At 38.4% G+C, this 18,067-nt stretch overlaps 1 protein-coding gene and 1 long non-coding RNA gene across 7 annotated transcripts in view; both read right to left on the reverse strand.

The window, feature by feature from the left end:
* PPP2R2C (protein phosphatase 2 regulatory subunit Bgamma) overlaps positions 1 to 18,067 on the reverse strand; it is a 190,111-nt gene that overhangs the window by 26,412 nt on the left and 145,632 nt on the right. For all 6 annotated transcript variants that reach the window (XM_077177735.1, XM_054633351.2, XM_054633349.2 and 3 more), the window contains one exon: positions 3,311 to 3,475. In XM_077177735.1, the coding sequence (XP_077033850.1) occupies positions 3,311 to 3,475 (165 nt within the window). The remainder of the gene's footprint in view (positions 1 to 3,310; positions 3,476 to 18,067) is intronic.
* LOC143693991 (uncharacterized) lies at positions 3,993 to 16,069 on the reverse strand. The gene is made up of 2 exons (XR_013182168.1): positions 5,256 to 16,069; positions 3,993 to 4,452 (listed from the first exon to the last, which is right to left on the reverse strand). It is a non-coding gene; the product is annotated as an uncharacterized LOC143693991 (long non-coding RNA).

Consider the following 18,067-nt stretch of genomic DNA (forward strand, 5'->3'; position numbering starts at 1 on the left):
GATTTCCATATACTGCCATTTTTCTACACTGCACTGCCATGCATGTTGCCTGATGACGTCTCAAAGGCAATCTTTGGGTGCTTTGGCAAGTACACTATTTAGGTGAAAGGTTCCATATTATTTAAATTAATTCCCTATGTGCTGCTGCTTGAGTCTGACTTTCATAATTTTAATCTTTACCTATAACACTGTGGACTGCAAGAACACCTTCCTCAGTCCCACTCCTCTAATAGTCTAAACAAGCAGGGGTGCTCATCTCTTTGGCACCTCTTCCCCAGAGCATTTTTGGTGGCATCCTCTCCCACTACTTGGAAAGTCTGATAATAACAGGGAACAGCATTAAGTATGTACCTGCTCTGTGGTTACAGAGTGGTCCTTCCCTGATAGAAATTTGCAATAACCATGTAAGATTTTCTTGTGATCCTCACTCAGCACTGCACAATCTGTTGCAGAGCTGTTATAAGACGCAGTTTCAGGTAGTCTCTTAGAGACACAACATATTTTATCACACCTTATCTGAATCTCAATGACCATTTAAAATTCCGCTACTGACCTGATATTTTTTCACTGCCTTATAAACAGATTTGGTGGTTTGAGATAATTTTTCTAAGGGACAGATATCCCCCCATTACTACTCATCACACAAATTGGCAGTTTGCTATTAAATCTCAGCATAGGCATCAAGGATGAGTACATATGGAAGTAGTCTCATCTTGTCCATGTCAAAGCCAGGAGGATTTATAAGGGAAACCTTGTAGTGCTGCTGTCACTAATGCTGAAAAGAGAGAATCTGCCACTAAGCTCAGAAAACCAGAAATCTTCAAGACATTATAATTTATTAACATCCTGTGATGGTTGACTTACACTACAGACATGAATATGTAATTTATTTTTACAGTATGGCACAGCAATTATTCATGGCACTCTCTAAACCTGTACAAATGGAAGGGTTCTCCCCTCAGGAGCTGCAATGGACTTAGTGAGAGCTACAGAGATTTGAACAAATAAAGGGAAAAGGAGCAAATGAAAAAGTTCACAACATATGCTCATTATCCAAGAGGTTTTGTTAAGTGTTATGTTGTATCTTTTATCCCTAAGAATCTGTACATTCATTACAATCTTGGAACAGCGTCTGAAATACAGCACACAATGATACAGCATCTGAAATACAGCACACTAGACTGTGCTGAGAAAGCAGGGATGGATGAGGGTTTACTGAGACTCCAGTTGTGGTGTTTTGCTTGAAAATTGAAGTCAGTTATGGGGAAAGACTGAAAGACAAGGCAAGCTACAAGAGCAGGGTACTGATCACGTGTATGCACCAGTTGTAAACTTAGCAACCATAAAGAGGAATCAGATGCACAGTCAAGGTACCAGAGAGACAATCATGCAAATTACTTGATTTTGCAGGCTGGTTTTGGGTTAGGGTTTGGACTGCTATGGGCTGCTATAGGCTGTATATAATTCACTTTGCTTGTCTCTGAGAGCTATACTGAAACCACTCCAATCAGCAGTACATGGGCCTCCTCCTTTTAACACTTTGGAAGTTCTACCATTGCTGTATCAATTTTGTACTGTACACACTCAGATTCTCAATGAGCTTGACTTCAGTGCAGCAATGCTACATTAAATGGCTATTTTCTAACTCATAGATCTGGAAAATGGGGTTTAATCAATGACCATTAGACCTTGCACTCCCTTCCAGCATAAAATGCCTTCTTTCATACAGTGTTGCTGTATTGTGGCTGTAATAAGTTCTGATTGGCATTTGGCATTGAGTTACAGGGCCATGGAGGCCTTATTAGCAGGAAGAAATGGAAGTATTACAGAACAAAACAATTAAGTGGGACAGGATAACTCACATCATTGTGTCAGACTGTGTCATGCTTACATTTCACTTCATGGTATTGAATTCCCCCTACAAGTACAAGAGATACAGCTAACAAAGGTAAAGCACTTCTCTGCTTGGGAAATTGTCCTTGAAGGTTATTTTTTATAATTGAACACCACATCCTAAGAGGTTCTGAGCATGTGCATTTTTCCTTGCACTCAAAAGGCCTAGTCACAGGCTTTTTACTAAATTCACTTCAGTTTTAAAAATAGCATATGTATGAAATCTGTGCACCACTTATGTCTCATTTAAATCTTTGCATACTTTTTCCTCCCCTCTTGCCCCTACTAATAAGATCTGCCTGTCTCAAACAGGTTCAAGTAGGCACTGAATGACATAAACCTTCTTATGTGCTCTGGTACCAAAAGAATTTCTCTTCAATTTCCTTCCAATGTTTCAGCATGGCAAAAGAGACTGATGACCCAGTTCTCTGAGATGGAGGTGCCCTGAAAAGCCCTTGTCCTAAAGGTGGCTACAGAGCCACCACAGCTCATTCATGAGGTTCTCAACCTCTCATCTACCACCCACGCAATTCCTTTGTCTGGGCATTGTCAGCCTCAGGAGATTAGGAACACACAGGGGCTTTGCACAGGGCAAAGTGCCCAGGCTTGCCAGATTACTGGTGGGAAGAACCACAGTCTGTCTTCTCTAGACCACAAAGAGATGGTAGTGAGACAATATAAACAAGCATTTTTCTTCAACTTTTACTTTGAGAACAAAGATAGTCACATATTTTAAAATTTTACTTCCTTTTGCTCATGTTCATTTCAGATATGAACTATCATGATTTGGTGGTTCATCTAAAAATTTCACAGGCTACATAAAATCATGTAGGATGGATGACAACTTCTATACCAACACAATTTTTTTTCTTCCCCTCCTTCCTCCCTCCCCCACCCCATCCTGATTACTTATTGCATTTCCTCTGAGTTTTTCCAGACATAATGTTGAAAAAATACATATAGGGAATGTGGGACTACATTTTTAGGAAGGATACTGAGATTTCCCAATTCACAAAACAGATTCAAAATTTGAAGCCAGTCTGACAATCAAAATTTACTTGCTCTAGCATTGAGAACCATACTTGTGTATTCAAACCAGTATGCTCATCTACTTAAATACTCCCTCATCCTCTTTGATTTGTTAGGAATCCTCTTTATTTCGTTAGAGTTCTGGGTTCTTCACTGATCCCTGCAATAAGAACTGTAAGGGCAACCAGTCACAGACACAATTTTTACCAAGTTCATGGCTAATACTTGCACAGGTGAAAAAAATTCTTCTTTTTGCTGTTTTCTTTTTCTTTTTGCCTGCAAGTGAGAAACATACACTGGAGTATGCACCCATCTACGTGCTGTGTGTGAATATGACTTTAATGTAAGACTTTAATGACATCTGGGGCTCAGTGGAGCCAGGACTTACGCTTGGAATGTTTGTCACAGAGGGCTGATGCCCTCATGTCGCAGAGTCTCAGGGATCCTTTGCTGCTGCTGTAGACAAAGAGGTTGCAGTGGTGGGGATGGAACTCAGAGGCTGTAATCACTTCTGTCAGGTCCTCCATATTGGCTGGCTTTATATCTACAATGTCTGAATGGAAGTTTCATCAAGAAAAATGCAGGTAAACCATGACTCTTACTCGAAGGAAGCATGCAAATGTGAACACATGTAATGCTTTTAAAGATATACTCAATTTTTTGGTAGCAGTACAGTTTTCAATATCCATACCTAGCCCACTTAATACCAAAACTCAGTAAAACTCACTCTTCACGGTTTTACCGTAGATGCCATTAGCAGGTCACCATTTATCCATGCTGGGCAAAGACATCAAAGAAACAGTGTTGCAGGGACATAGAATTCTCAATTCTTCATTGAAGCTCATAGAGAACAGGTAGCTATATCTCCTGTACTTGTTATTGAAACCACTGCTCTATCCCAGATAATGCTGATTGAGGGGGAACAATGAACAGCTCAGATCTGCTCACTCCAGTCAGGCTCACTGGCTTTCATGATTATGCAACTTAGGCTAAAAATACAGGCAGATTAAGATAAATTACCCCCCTCCCAAAAAAAAAGGTGCCTTTTTTTTTTTTTGCAAAGGCACATGTGGCAAACACAGAAGTATCAGAAGTATTTATTAATTTTGAGTGAATATATACTAATACAATTTCCTGTAGGAAAAATATGTGCAGTATTTGAATATATACAAAGTAGTATCTGAAATGGCATTCTTAGGTTTTTTATGTAAATGACATCCACTGCCAAAATCAGGATGAATTTCTGTGACTGAGAATCATACACCTGAATCATTTAAGTGAACATGATCTGGAACAAAAATACATCAAATATCTAGTTTCCCAAGTACAAACTTGACAGCTGGATCACCAAAGATTACCCACATGAGGAGTAACTCACGTGGTGCCTCTCCAGCACTTACATATCCACTTGTACACGTTACCTGCCTTAAAGCCCAGGGCCCACACTGAGGCCATGCTTGGAGGAGAAGTGAAAGTCTGTGAAAGATTGCTTACCAAGAAAAGAATGAAAGCAACAGTCTCATGAGGGGGCTGCAAGAAAGCAATAGATACACAAGCATAAAATGAAAGATGGATATATATATATCTATATATATATATATATATATATATATGTAAAGCAGTACATTTAAATAAGATTGTGCATTTTCACATGGCCCTCAGCAGTGTGCTGCAGATAAGCCATCCAAATGTTAACAAATCCTTTGAACAAGAAGAGTGACATTACCCTGTTTCACTGATGAATTTGTGCGAGAAGCAATAAAGGATTTGCATAAGATCACTTGGGAAATGCATGACAGAACAAACCCAGATCTACTGACTCCCAGCCCAGTGCCCTAAACACAAATCATCTCAGTGCCTGCATTCCCTGAACATAAAATTTGAATCAGCTGACGTTCAAAATTTAAAGATCTCAGAGGATAAGATAAATGAGAAAATCTGTTTTATTGATGGTGAGAGAAATCATATATCATGGTACTAAGCCTCTTTCTGTTCCCACTGTGACCACTTCCCAAATGGAAGACCAATCAAAGACCTTTGACTGATTTCTGTGGGAATGGGATACAGTCCATCACAACCTTAACACACCATACTTTGATCTTTCCCAAAAATATAGGTCTGGAATTTCACTACAGTGAAACAGTACAAAAGATTCAGAGATAATTATCTTGATGACTGCGCATATATCACACTGTTGAGGTTTTGGGTTTTTTCTTCTTTCTTTCCCCATGTGGTTTAGAAAGGAAAATATCAGCAAAACTATTAATATCTTGTGACATTTAATAACAACTGGGAATGAATTAATGCTGCATTTTAACTGCATTCCTACTTACTTGTACTATCACATTTGCATCCATCTCCAAGAATCCATCATGATTCATAAAAGTATAATGAATGTTAAGATTTAGAAACATTTATTTAGCTCTTTTATAAAGCATCACTAAATAATCCTGAAAATCAACAGAAAAAGGATAACCTTTATTCAGTTATGTGTATTTGGTGAATTCATCTCAAGAAACACCTTTAAGTAAAAGCAGTTGCTTTCAGGGATTGAATTGCTTTGTGGAGTTCAGAGAAATTATGGTTACTCAATAGAAGAATTTTACCTCTCAACAGAGAGATGAATAATTGCTGAGTGATGAGAAAGACATAAAATATAAATGGAGTATATGAAACAGTCATGGTAAGTATCATTTTTCTGGATGCTGAAGACACTATTGATGAATTTCCTTTCATTGTGTAAAATGAATAAACCTATAACGAATAATGAAATTAAATATTCCATCCTCCTGCCAGAAAAGCAGAAAATACTTGAAACATACTGCATTTCCAGACATAATCTAAATCTCCACTGAGAAAGAATCTCATTTGCCTACTGAGGACCATAGCAAAAATGAAAATTCATCATCCCACTAGATTTAGAAAAATTAAAACAGTAACAATATATTGAAGTAAACAACCAAGGGACTAGAGAGTTGCAGATGAGATTTATCCCAAATGCATTTGTAATAATAGATGGAAAAACAGCCTTTGTTTTGACAGCTACAGAACCCAATATATCAAAAGAAGAATATGTTACACAAAAGAACATTTTCCTCCTCTCATGATTTTTGCCATCTATTTGAAAACAAGCAAGTACAGCTTGACATGTGATGTGTGGGAACTGTATTTAAACTAGCATGAAATGGTAAGGGCAAGCATCTCCCATGAGACATTTCTCATTTCTATTTTCCCTTTGTGTCTTGTCTTCCTTTTAAGCACAGTATTGCATGGCAGGATAAAATAATAAAATTTAAAAAAAAACTGGACCAGACAGTGTGCTTCAGAAGCAGGGCCTTTGGTGAACTTGAAAAGCATGAAACAGAGGGAATCTGGCAGAAACTGATTAAATGAAAATTTTACTGCTAAAGAGAAAACTATGGTAATAGCACAAACCTGTAGTTGTCTCCTACACACTGCCTTCCCCTGCCATCAGATCTTGTGGAGGGCTCTTGAGTGGGGCACTGTCCTTCTTCCCCACTGCACTCACCTCTGAAATACCAATCACGTCTGACTCTTGTACCACATGTGACCTGCTTCATTTTCAGAGGGTGCAAAAAACACCTAGGACCAAAGGCATCTAAGACAGAAAGAACAGAGTTCAGTTCACCATTGGCAGTGTGCTTAGATAGAATTCTGTTGTCCTAAAAAAGTCAGTGTTTCTGTGCCTTAACAGGGTAGAAATTTCCCCTAAGAAAATGAAAAATTTTCACATTGCTTTGACTCCCACACATGCCTGACAAGAACAAGACATTTTGATCCCTGGAAGATACTTGCACTAAGGGAAGGTTGAACTTGTACCTCACCAGTGATGGGCTAGAATGCACTGGCAATCTTTTAATTCTAATTTAATATCTTCTTTCTTGTGAAAAATAGAACAGGTCCTTCCCCCTTAACTATTTGCTATCTTACATACCATGTCCTCCACTGCTTGGCTCCATGGAATAGGATGAAGCTATGAAGAAGCCAGCAGACTTTATAGATGCTCTCCACAGCAAAATGGAAATAAAAGGTGGTATAAATGTAAATAAAAATAAATGGAAATAAAATAAATAAATGGAAACCAAAGTAAACCCAGCAACTGTGAGAGATGATGTTCTCACAGCTGGGTTAGTAGAACTACAAGACCAGGAAAGGCAATTTTGGGAAAGGCAACAAAGCTACTCTAAGGCAATGTAGGCTTTGCTGTGGCTGAGTTACCTTCCCCAAAGTATTCAAGAACAGAAGTAAAACAAAGGAGAGTGAGCAGGGCAGGGCCTGGCTGCAAGGAGGCTTTGGGGAAAGATCTGAGGGAGGGGGGAGGGGGAGAGAAGAAAAATTCTAAGAGAGGAGAAAGGAAAGAGCATAAGGAAAGGCATGATTAACAACCTGCAATGATATGCAGTGTGAGGAATGTGATCTGAGTACACCATTCAGTTATATGGTCTGTTTAGTTCTAATCCAGTATTGTGTGCTGCTGCTGTGCAGCTGATAGCAAAATGAGGGTAACAGGAGGAAGCAAATTTGTTCCGTTGCCTCTGGGCCACTGATCTAACAGAAATATTCCCCTCTGGGAGAAGTCACTCCAGAAAGTTTCTTTTATTGCAGGTTACAAAGTTGACCCTCACCTTGATCCAAAATTCATATTAATCAGACTTCTCCTCTTGATCAGCTAGAATATAAATGAGCATGCCTGCTTTATGCTCATGCCAAAACATGAATAATGAAAATGTGGAAAATACACAGAGTTCCTGCTGAGCAAAAAAGGTCCCAGAATAAGTTTCCTTGTATGATAATGGAAACATAGCAGCCTCCTCAAAACAGATTAAATTCCCTTTGAAGTGAACAGTATGCATAAAGAAATAGCTGCTTCTTGAAACCATCAAGGAATTCTACAAGAAACTGAATTTTGTAGAGAACAAATTTGTAGCTCACAAGCTATGACATCTAAAGCATTAAATCTTCTACCACTGTTTTGGAATAATTTTTAAATGACTTGTGGGTTAACTGCAAGAAAGAAATAGTTTCTATGGTCAGAAGTAGGCTCGAGAAAAAAAATTACTTGCCCCCCTTCCCCCTTTATTCAACTGCAATGGAGGAGGTGAGGCTTTCTTTAGAAAGCCAGACAAAATTTTCCATAATAACTTCACAAGAAAAACAAAATTCTCATCTTTCTTATTTCAATATATGCTGATATGACACTTCATTTTTATCCTTGCGTGGGACTTAGGTTTTTGCAAATTTAAGCACTTTCAAAAAATAACCTTCGGCATAACATATTTTACCAAATCTGGCAGTTCTCTGTGTTTTCCACAGAGGTTTATTCAGGTTACTAATTTTGTCTGCATCTCACACCTACATTCCTGCCTAGCCTGAGAAAGATTCACTGACTAGCAGTTGAAATCAATAGCAATTCATGGAAGCTGCCAGGGCTTGAGTTTAGAGTAATTGATTACTGTGGTCCTGCTGAGGCTCTACCCTTTTAATATAAGCATTTCTCTGAGTGGTTTCCCCTGCAAGTCATTTAGTGCACACTATTTTCATTACAAGGAGGGAACTGTGATGCCTACAAATCAAGCTCTACCAGTTTTACACTTCCTACATGATGGTTACAGCATTCCTACACCATGTGCCAGTTGGGAAAACGAATTCCAAATGGCTCCAGCTGTCTTCCAGGCTGGGTACATTAGGCCTCAGTGTGCTTGACAACATCATGATGTGACTAAATCAATCTTATTATCAATAAAAGAAGCAAGCCCTAACTTTCAAATAACCATCAACTCACTCCTTTCTTCACATTTCTTATAGATACACTGTATGTTTTCACTGTTGAATGACAATTCTATAATAGGCATCACTTGGCAGTATGGACAGCATTGGATAAAGTCCAGCTTCTCCAGCTCTGTATTTCAGGCCTGTTGTCCAGGAGTCAAGGGGTCTGAAATGAACTGTCAATAGGTTAATAGATGTGACCTTTCTTCAAATTCCAGTGTTTTACCTTAGGCAAAGAGAGTATTTATATTCCAAGTACTCCTAATAGCCACAGTGCCAATGTTTTCCATCGCATAGCATTTGCCCAGTGCTCCTCTAAAAGCATGTACTATAAGGGTTTTATTAGAAGCCCAGAGAGTTGCAATTACATTTTCTGTATCCTTTGACTGTTCTGGACCACAAAAGCATGAACTGCATAAGTGTGTGCTCCTCCCAGCTGCCTTGAACCTAATACCTGTTAATGTAAGATATCAATCCATAGTAAGTTGTACAATGTCTGCCCAATTCTATTTTTAACTCCATGGTATTTATAACAGTGATTCTTCAGACATCATACTGCAGTTGGGAACTTTGGCAACAGTCTTAACACTGGTGGTGATTTGCTGAAAACACCAATTTAAATGACTTGATTTTGATTGGAAATAAAATGTCTTTATCAAAGAGTATCTGACAGTGCCATTACAATAGTACAAAGGCTTCTGTAGTTTTCCTCTTATCAGGATTATGAGATACAGAAAGAGTAAAAACCACTATGGGGCTTGTTAGCTCTATGTGGAAGGCCAAACCATAGCCAATTATGTCAGGTGCTGTGCAAACACAAAGTAAAGGGACTGCTCACAATACAAAGAACATGTACAAAGAGCATACAAAGAAGAGATTAAGTAATGTTAACACAGTTCTTTGGAGTTCTGAGGTTTCTTATGTCAAGGATTACAGGCTAAGCTAGATGACAAAGAGCTTTTAGTAGAAGAGGAAAGTCATGGTCATAGCAAAAGGCTGCAGTAGCAATAAACTTTCCATCTATTCAGCTAGAACTAGCCACAAAAGAGAATTTGGCCATGTTAGCTAAACAAGAGGTTGAGATCTAGCTCATCCAGAGACAGGATGATATATTCAGTACATCCTCCTGTATTATTGGCAGTGAACTTTTATACAGCGTGGGTAATAAGAGGTCTGCATGCTGGAATGATGCTTCTTGGGCCATGGCCTCACATTTATCCTCAGCACACCACTGTCAGTACAGGATGGCCCACATCTCCTCACAGTCTAGTACGTAATGCTCCAGCCAGAGTCATGCCTGGTTCTGCTCTCTATTTCTGCCGTCTAAAACCATGACACTTACGACGCATGAGGATCACAAAGGTGAACACTCACACCCTTTCTATGTGTTTAGGAACCAAGATGTTACTGATTTATCTGGCAGCTGATAGAAAACAGAGAGCCTCAGGATGATGGGACAACATTTGTTCAAGAATGTAACCTAAATATCCAACTTCTGAGCCAAAGCTGAAACTTCTAGAATTTCTGTCTCAAGTTTCATTTGGAACTGGAGATATATAGCAAGAAATTCAGAGCAGTATTAGAAACATTTTCCATTCATTAGGTTTAAAGCAAAGTAGAGTCAGTATTAGCGCTAATGTTTTACAGAAAATTAAACTGAGGTAGGAAGTAGCAAAGGCTTGGCAAAGGTTAAAAGCCAGCAAGACTGTATTCTGATCTAGTGGCCTCTCACCTCCCTACCTGCAGCTGTCCAGTCATGGCAGTATTCACTCAGTTCTCTTCTTGAATAATTGGTTTTGAGTGGTTATTATTATTCTCATTATAACATTTGTCTTTTGCAACTTTCTCCCAGAATGCATGCTGGTCTAAAGACTCATTCTGAATTTGGGAGACCTCACTCTGATTTTTGCAACATCAGAATTACTTTGCACTCCTATTATCTTGGTAGGATAAAAGAGACAGCAGCAAGAAAGCCCTGAATCTCCATTACACAAATATTACTTGAAAAAAGAATCAACATGTTTTATATGTACATAGTAAAATTTTAGGAAATTGCTTTTACTGCCATAAATTCAGTAAACATCAGACTTTGGAGTATGCAAGTTGCAGACAAACAACTCTACTATATAAGAGAAACTGCCTATGGAGTAGCTGCAACATTTGACCAAGTGTTGAATGCAGAGAATTGTAGAGTAGCACTGATAGGAAAGGGACCATTTTAAATGGTGCAGATCATATCCAAACTTTATCATAGAAAGGCCTGTTGCTACACATTGCAACCACTGATTTACTCAGAGAATTATGATTTTAGAAGTAGAAAATGGAAAACTTTAATTAATTTAGGAATGGAATTTTTTTGCTTGTTTTTTTGAAAAGAGCACCCACATTTTCAACTGTAAACACAGTCACATGCCTGCTTTAACAACAACCATATGCAGATTGAAATTTTCAAGAGCAAAGACATCGTTATCTGCATTAACACAGCTGAAAGAAAAGTTAAGTGGATGAATCAGCAGAGGAAGAGCTGCCTTCATAAATACACACCTGCAGTCAGTCACTGAAAGATTACAAAGTCATATTTAGTTCATAAATTTGCATATTAATTGATTATGATTTGTCTGAAACTACTGTGGCACGCTTGATGTTACACTTGGAACACAAATACCAGAAGAGCCTCAGGTACAAATAAATTATTAATAGAGGAGCACCATGAAGTCCCTGAGCTGAGCTTCTCTTAGGCAGTGTTGTTCTACGTGGTGTGGTTAAGTGGCATCGTGTACTACACACTGGCAAAGGTTCCAAGAAAAGAGTGAGTCAACATTAATAAGGCAGGGATAATTTATAAACAAAAGCAATATAATCTCATTGTTCACAAACCTTTCCTGAAACACATTAACAGAAAACTGAGAGGGATCTACTTAGTTTACTGCATAGAGTCCCTGCTAGTACAGAGAAATATGACATAAAAAATTCTCCAAGCTCCATCTTAAAAATAGCCAGGGATTTTTTCCGACATAATTTGGAAATAAGAGATGAAATGTCCTTCTTTTCTTCTTCTTCTTCTTTTTTTCTTTCTTTTTTTTTTTTAGTGAATAACCTATGTGCTAACACATAATTCCTATCAAGAAATTTCTTTTTGGTAATTACTAAAATCCCATGCAGCTGAGGAAGATCTGTCTCTTAAATAAAAGCAGACACAGAAATTCCAGCTGGAGGGTATAGACTCTTTACAACATTTGGGTGGCAACTTTTCTTTCACAATATGCAACTTATTCTTTCATATAAATTTCAGAAAACCCTTATACAGTAGTATTTGTACCACACCAGGCTGGAGAAATTCCTTATTTTTACTGATTTTTCAATTTGAGTAACAAATGATACATTTTTGAAAACTTTAGCTAGCTACAAGTGTCTTTCAGAGCATAAATCTCCCCCCTTCCCTGCATGTTTGTTATGGAAGTAGTGAAATAAAACTATCTTCAAAAATAGCCAAAAATAGCTACTTTAAAAACACTAATAAAATTTACATTCAAATCCCCTATACTGTGTTACATAAGATACCTGAATAAAATCTTATGGCAGGACTTATTATCTGGTTGCTCAGTTCACTTGAAAGGATTTTCAAAAATGCCCATCAGCATGCAGTATGACAACAGTCAAAATCAACTTACTCTTAAGACTGGTGCTATAACTTTGTGAAAGTTAATATGGCCTTTATTTACAGAGCATTTCTATTCCAAAGGTGCAAACTATTGCAATTTCACATGCAGTCCTTACCAATGTGTACTATTACAACACAAAATGAAGGAATGTGTGCATTAATTGGAGTGTCCCAGCTCTTTTAAGAGTGAGAAAAGCTTCCAGGGCCTCAGGTTCTGACAGCTCACACAGGTACAGACTTGAAGCTTGACACAATACCTGAGATGACCCCATGAGTATTTTTGTGACATCTGTCTGTCTTTGTATGAGTATTCTTCAAGCTAAAGATTTTTTTAGCTAATGAGCAAAACAAGTTATAGTTTCTTCTTTTTTGTTAATACTCTGAGAAGACTGTGCTTTGCAAGGTTAATTTCAAGTCCAAACTCGCATGGGAATTAGAATAATTAGACTCATTTAAGAGAATTCTCCCCTCTGGCAGAGCTGATTAAATTATTTGTACATTATCTTTTCATATAATTGTACCTAGAACTGTGTAAATGGGGTTTTTGTCCAACTTTCAATAAATTCATAATACACGTTTTTCAAGTTGGATACACCGAGTGCACCTGTGACAACAGAGAATGGCTCATTTTCAAAAAGCTTCAATGAGAAATTAATCCAGAGGGAAACTGAAGCATGCAATTTAAAAGCTTCTACAATGACAACACACTGATTAAAACTCATCAGCTGAAGAAATAAAATTAGTTAAGACAATAAATCTTGGACTGAATCCTGTTACCCATTTCTACAAGAATAACTTCACTGACTGCAGTCACATTACACTAAAATATGAGTGCTTCTTAGATGAGGATCAGTTCCATGATGTGACCCTTTATCTGTAATTTAATATTCTTTGACATAGTTCCCAAATCCCTCTCTGCTAAGGATCTCAGATTCTGGATAACACCTGAAATTTCTTTGCTGAAAAAGGAAGTCTTGTGGTTGATGCTAACATTCATTTCAGCTCTATTGTATGCTCTTTCTCTCTTCCATACCAATAAACTTGAGAAAGGTTGGGATAATGATATTTTAGAGAGCAATAGTAACTTGTTTGCTACCATCCCTATTACACTGGAAAGCAGTTGGCTGTGTGGAGATCTGTGAAAAGACATCTTTGCACCTATTGTAAAATTTTAAGTATCTCCTAGAGTCACATTGCCTAGATTGCTCTATAAACACATGAATTCAGTGAAATCTCAGTTGTGTTCTTTAATGCCCTATTAAGGAATCCTGAAATGGTGTTTACGGGCTCACAATTTCACACTATTCTCTATCATTTGCTACAACTCCAGTGAATTTTCTTTTTCCTTTTTACAATTCACTATACATTTTACAAAAAGCAAGAGTACTCTAATGCCTCAGGCTATGTTTTTCCTTACCTCTGCAGAATGGAATCACAGGTATGGGTGTCTATGTGGGGACAACTGCATTAGAGAAGACAGAGGGCTAGATAAAAAAATCCATTAAAAGAATAACCTAACCACATACCTCAAGTTGTGTATGGACAGGAGTGATAACTAAGAAAATTATGTATTCTGATTAACAAATTAATATTTCTATTAAATAATAAATCTACAGTGCAGTAATTATCCCAAGGCTATAGCTATGCTCAAATCACCTTAAATTAACTTCCTTAAAAGCAACTGTGGAAAAAGGAACAGACTGGTCATTGCCAAGAATGCAAAGGCCTCAGCTGTAATTGGTTTTTCACAGCCAGATTCAACTCTTCCAATTTATTTACTTTGGAGGATGGCTAGATAGGGAATATTTCCATAATGCCATCCCCTGCCCTGATGGCACTGGTATCATACACTCAGGCCATGCACTGTTTGCTTTCACTGCAATGCACATTTCAGCTGCATGGCCAGGAGGATCTCACTCAGGGATTCAATGCTAAAATACTGCTTAACTAGCTCTGATATTGCTCCTTTGGCTATCAGTCATGCTCTGTCATCCAATTCCCTCTGACTGGCTGACAGTCAAATTCCTAAGATAGGAGTCAATTTAAGGTAATCAGAATAGTTAAAAACAATTGTTCCTGACAGGGATCACAAAGTGTCCTCTGGCAAGAAGCAAAACCAAACTAAGTATTGAAAGACCACTTCTGCAGATTTAGTCATGGTTTTCAGAGCTCCCTAAATCTGAACTTATAAATCCTTAAGAGATCTCCAAAAAGATGCTGAGACTTCTCTGGACTTCTTGAAAACAAATAATCTGCAAGGTGCAGATTATAGTGCCCATTCACACAGCCTTACTGCTGTAATTATTATCTAGTATTTGAATTACACAGCTAGCGATAAGGACTGCAATTTGCAGCTCACATATAAACACACAACTTTTCTTACTCTGAAAAGCTTAAAAGCTGTACACAATTAAGATATTCTAAATAATGATGACCACATCAGAAATAATATTGTATCTGAACTGTAGTTTTACCTCAACAGAAGCAGAAGACAATTCAGTGTATTTTTTAGAAGCTGTATCTACATTAGTGCCTACTAGGCAAAGTCATTTAAGTGATCCTAGAAATGCAGATCTCTCTTGGTACTTTGCACTGGGGACACACAGAATTTTTCTTACAAATTAGTCTTTTGAGAGTTCATGAAAGGCTCCATTTACTGTTGGGATTCTATGCAGTTCAGCGAAGGTGACAACTTACAGTTACACATCCTATTTACCTATCACCATTACCTATTTACTAATTTCACCCCTAGACTGACACTAAAAACATTTATTGTGTGATTTTAATAAAAGAATCCCTATTGCATTTTTCCTAACACTCAGCCACCAAAAACACACACCAAGGACTTACCCAGAGGACCTGGACAAGCTCAAGAACTGGGGCCAAGGGAATCTCATGAGGTTCAACAGTACCAAGTACAAGGTGCTGCACCTGGGCCAGGGCAAGCCCTGGTATCAACTCAGGCTGGAGGATGAAGGGATCAAGAGCAGCCCTGTGAGAAGGACTTGGGGATGCTGCTGGATGAGAGGCTGGATGCACTCACAGCCCAGAAACCAACTGTGGCCTGCACTGCACCCAAAGCAGTGTGGGCAGCAGGCCAAGGGAGGGGATCCTGCCCCTCTACTCCACTCTGGCCAGACTCCACCTGGAGTGCTGTGTCCAGTTCTGGAGATGATCTGAATTGCTTATGCTTTTTGCTTACTTAATTAAAATAATCTTTCTTAATTAAAATAATCTAATAAGGGGCTATTTTTCATTATTTCAAGAATTCCTTTAAGCACCCTTAATACATGTCTATACAGCACTTTGTTGTGGTCCCATCAGCAGCACTTTATGGAGCTTTATGTTGGAGTTTGTGCCTAACCTAAGCCTCAGTATATGATCTATGGCCTGGTGCCCTTCATACATACCTTTGCTGACACAGAAATAACAGGCATTATGAATAAAACCTATATAACAACCACAGCACCTGCTGCTAATCTATTAATTACATCTCAGCAAAAGTTACTACTGAACTACACCAGTGTAAGCACTCCTCAAATTACCAGGTGATTTGGTATCTGTACCAATTTCAAAATAATTTATTTTTAATAATCTGAAAAGATCTCAAACCCCGAAATTAAAAGGCAAAGTCAATGGAACCTGCCATTTTGCAGAGCTTTAAGAATCACATCACTTTAAAACAACGTAAAATAGATTGTGAATTGTTGCTAAATGGGTAACAATCAATTTCCCTCCACTACAGTAATTTTTCTCATGAAAAATTTTTCCATTGCTTCAGATAAGAGTAACATAAATGGAAAATTCTTGGGAAAGACAAGGGTCTACAAGGCTTAAGGAACTACAAGGCAGATATGAAAATATTTGGGTTTGCCACTGCCAACTCTTAGTAGAAGACTCTTTTACTAGACAGTATTCTGTTCTGAAAAAGTGGAGTCTAGCAAGGGAATCCCATCAACCCAGAATCTAATCAGCTCATTGAAAAAGCTTTTTTTCCCCCCTCAGTTGTTCATGTGAGAGTGTTTTAATGAGAAAGGCAAAGCAATCCTTTATCAAGACTTAGAATCAGAGAGCTCTCCAAACCATGGGATCAGTGTACATGGCACCTCTGCAATCCTCTAACTTACAGACCTGATTTTAGCTTTGCAGGCATCTTCATTCTTCTTTACCAGAGAGAGACACAGTGCATGTGGGAGAGGGAGAGACTCTAGGAAGTAAAGAACAAAAGAAGAACACAAATTTGAGGAAAAGCTACTCAAATGTTGCTAGTAGTAACTCAGCTGGAATATGACTCCATGGTGTAACATTCACCTTTTAAATACCTGACAGAGATTGACACCCTCTTCTTGACAGGATAGGAAGTGCTAACATGGCTTAGACAGAGCTCTCAAAAGAGAATAAGGTCTGCCATCTCCCAAACAGTGCAGTGGGTGCAGGTGGCAGCAGTTTCTCACACAATGCAGACACACTTCTGAGAGCACAGAAAATGCATCCTTGTGCACAGAGCTTGTGCACAGTCATCCTCACTCAGGCATTTTTATACAAACAGCCTTATCTCACTCAAGGGTATAAACTTCCTCCACAAATAACAAGACAATACTGCAGATCTGCTTCAGTTTAGCTTTCACATACTTAGCACTGAGGCAGGGACAGGGATTTTGTAAGGCTGGTTACTTCCCCCAGCCTAGGCTGCTCCCAGAGCTCTGTATTTGCCCTATACATGCACTACATTCAAATGCACAGTGGGCTGCCAAAAACTTGGTCTCCATCAATGTACCATGTTATGTTGGGTTTTTCTATTTTTTTCCTGTTGTTTACTTCTTAAGTAAATTCATTTTCCCAAGATATGGTGCCTAACAAACTGACTATCCAAGATATGCCTCAAATACCAGAATACATTAGACTGTAAGAAGGCCCTATGGTGATTTGCTAATTAGCTTAACCCTTTTGGGACACAGAAGAAGGAATTTTTTATTAAAACAGGATAACCCTGGACTATATTGATCTGACTGAGAAATGAGTATTTTAGTCAAGATGAGTCTCAAGATGAGCACATGCTGGAAACAGCAATGTTGTTTCCATAGCAATGCCATGACAGCCTCTAGAGTGAAATAGTGTGCTACCAGGAAATGAAGGGAGTTCAAGTGCTATGAGCTACATAGTTCTGTGAGCAATCCAAATACATTCTCATAAAGAATATTTAGTGCAGCTAGATAGTCCAAAGATTGCTGCTAATGGCAAGTAAGCCTTATCAGTATGCTCCTGGCAGTCCCTTTTTCTCATTCATTTCACCCAAGATGATTATCTAAAGACTTAAGCTATGGGCAGCACTGCTGAACCATTTCAGACCAAACATTAACAAATACAGCAACCCTTACCTTACTTCTTTTCCAGTGCAGAATATCACCCATAATTAAGGTCACTGAATCACTCTCCATAACACAACCAAACACATGAAAGATTTTACTGAAGAAAATCCTAGTATGTGCAATTATTTACCAGGCTAACCTTCCCCCTTCCTTTTCTCTCACCTCCTCCTCTCCCTTGCCTCCTCCTGCCCAAACAATACTGAGCAGACCTGTTTGCAAGTGGGAAGCAATGTACAGAAGTCTTGCATACTCCTCATTAAATTTACATAGGCACAGAATAAACTCACTCGTCTGCTTTTCACCCCAGTTAGTGATTACACTAATA

Source organism: Agelaius phoeniceus, chromosome 4, assembly GCF_051311805.1.
Source record: "Agelaius phoeniceus isolate bAgePho1 chromosome 4, bAgePho1.hap1, whole genome shotgun sequence".
Taxonomy (NCBI): Eukaryota; Metazoa; Chordata; class Aves; order Passeriformes; family Icteridae; genus Agelaius; species Agelaius phoeniceus.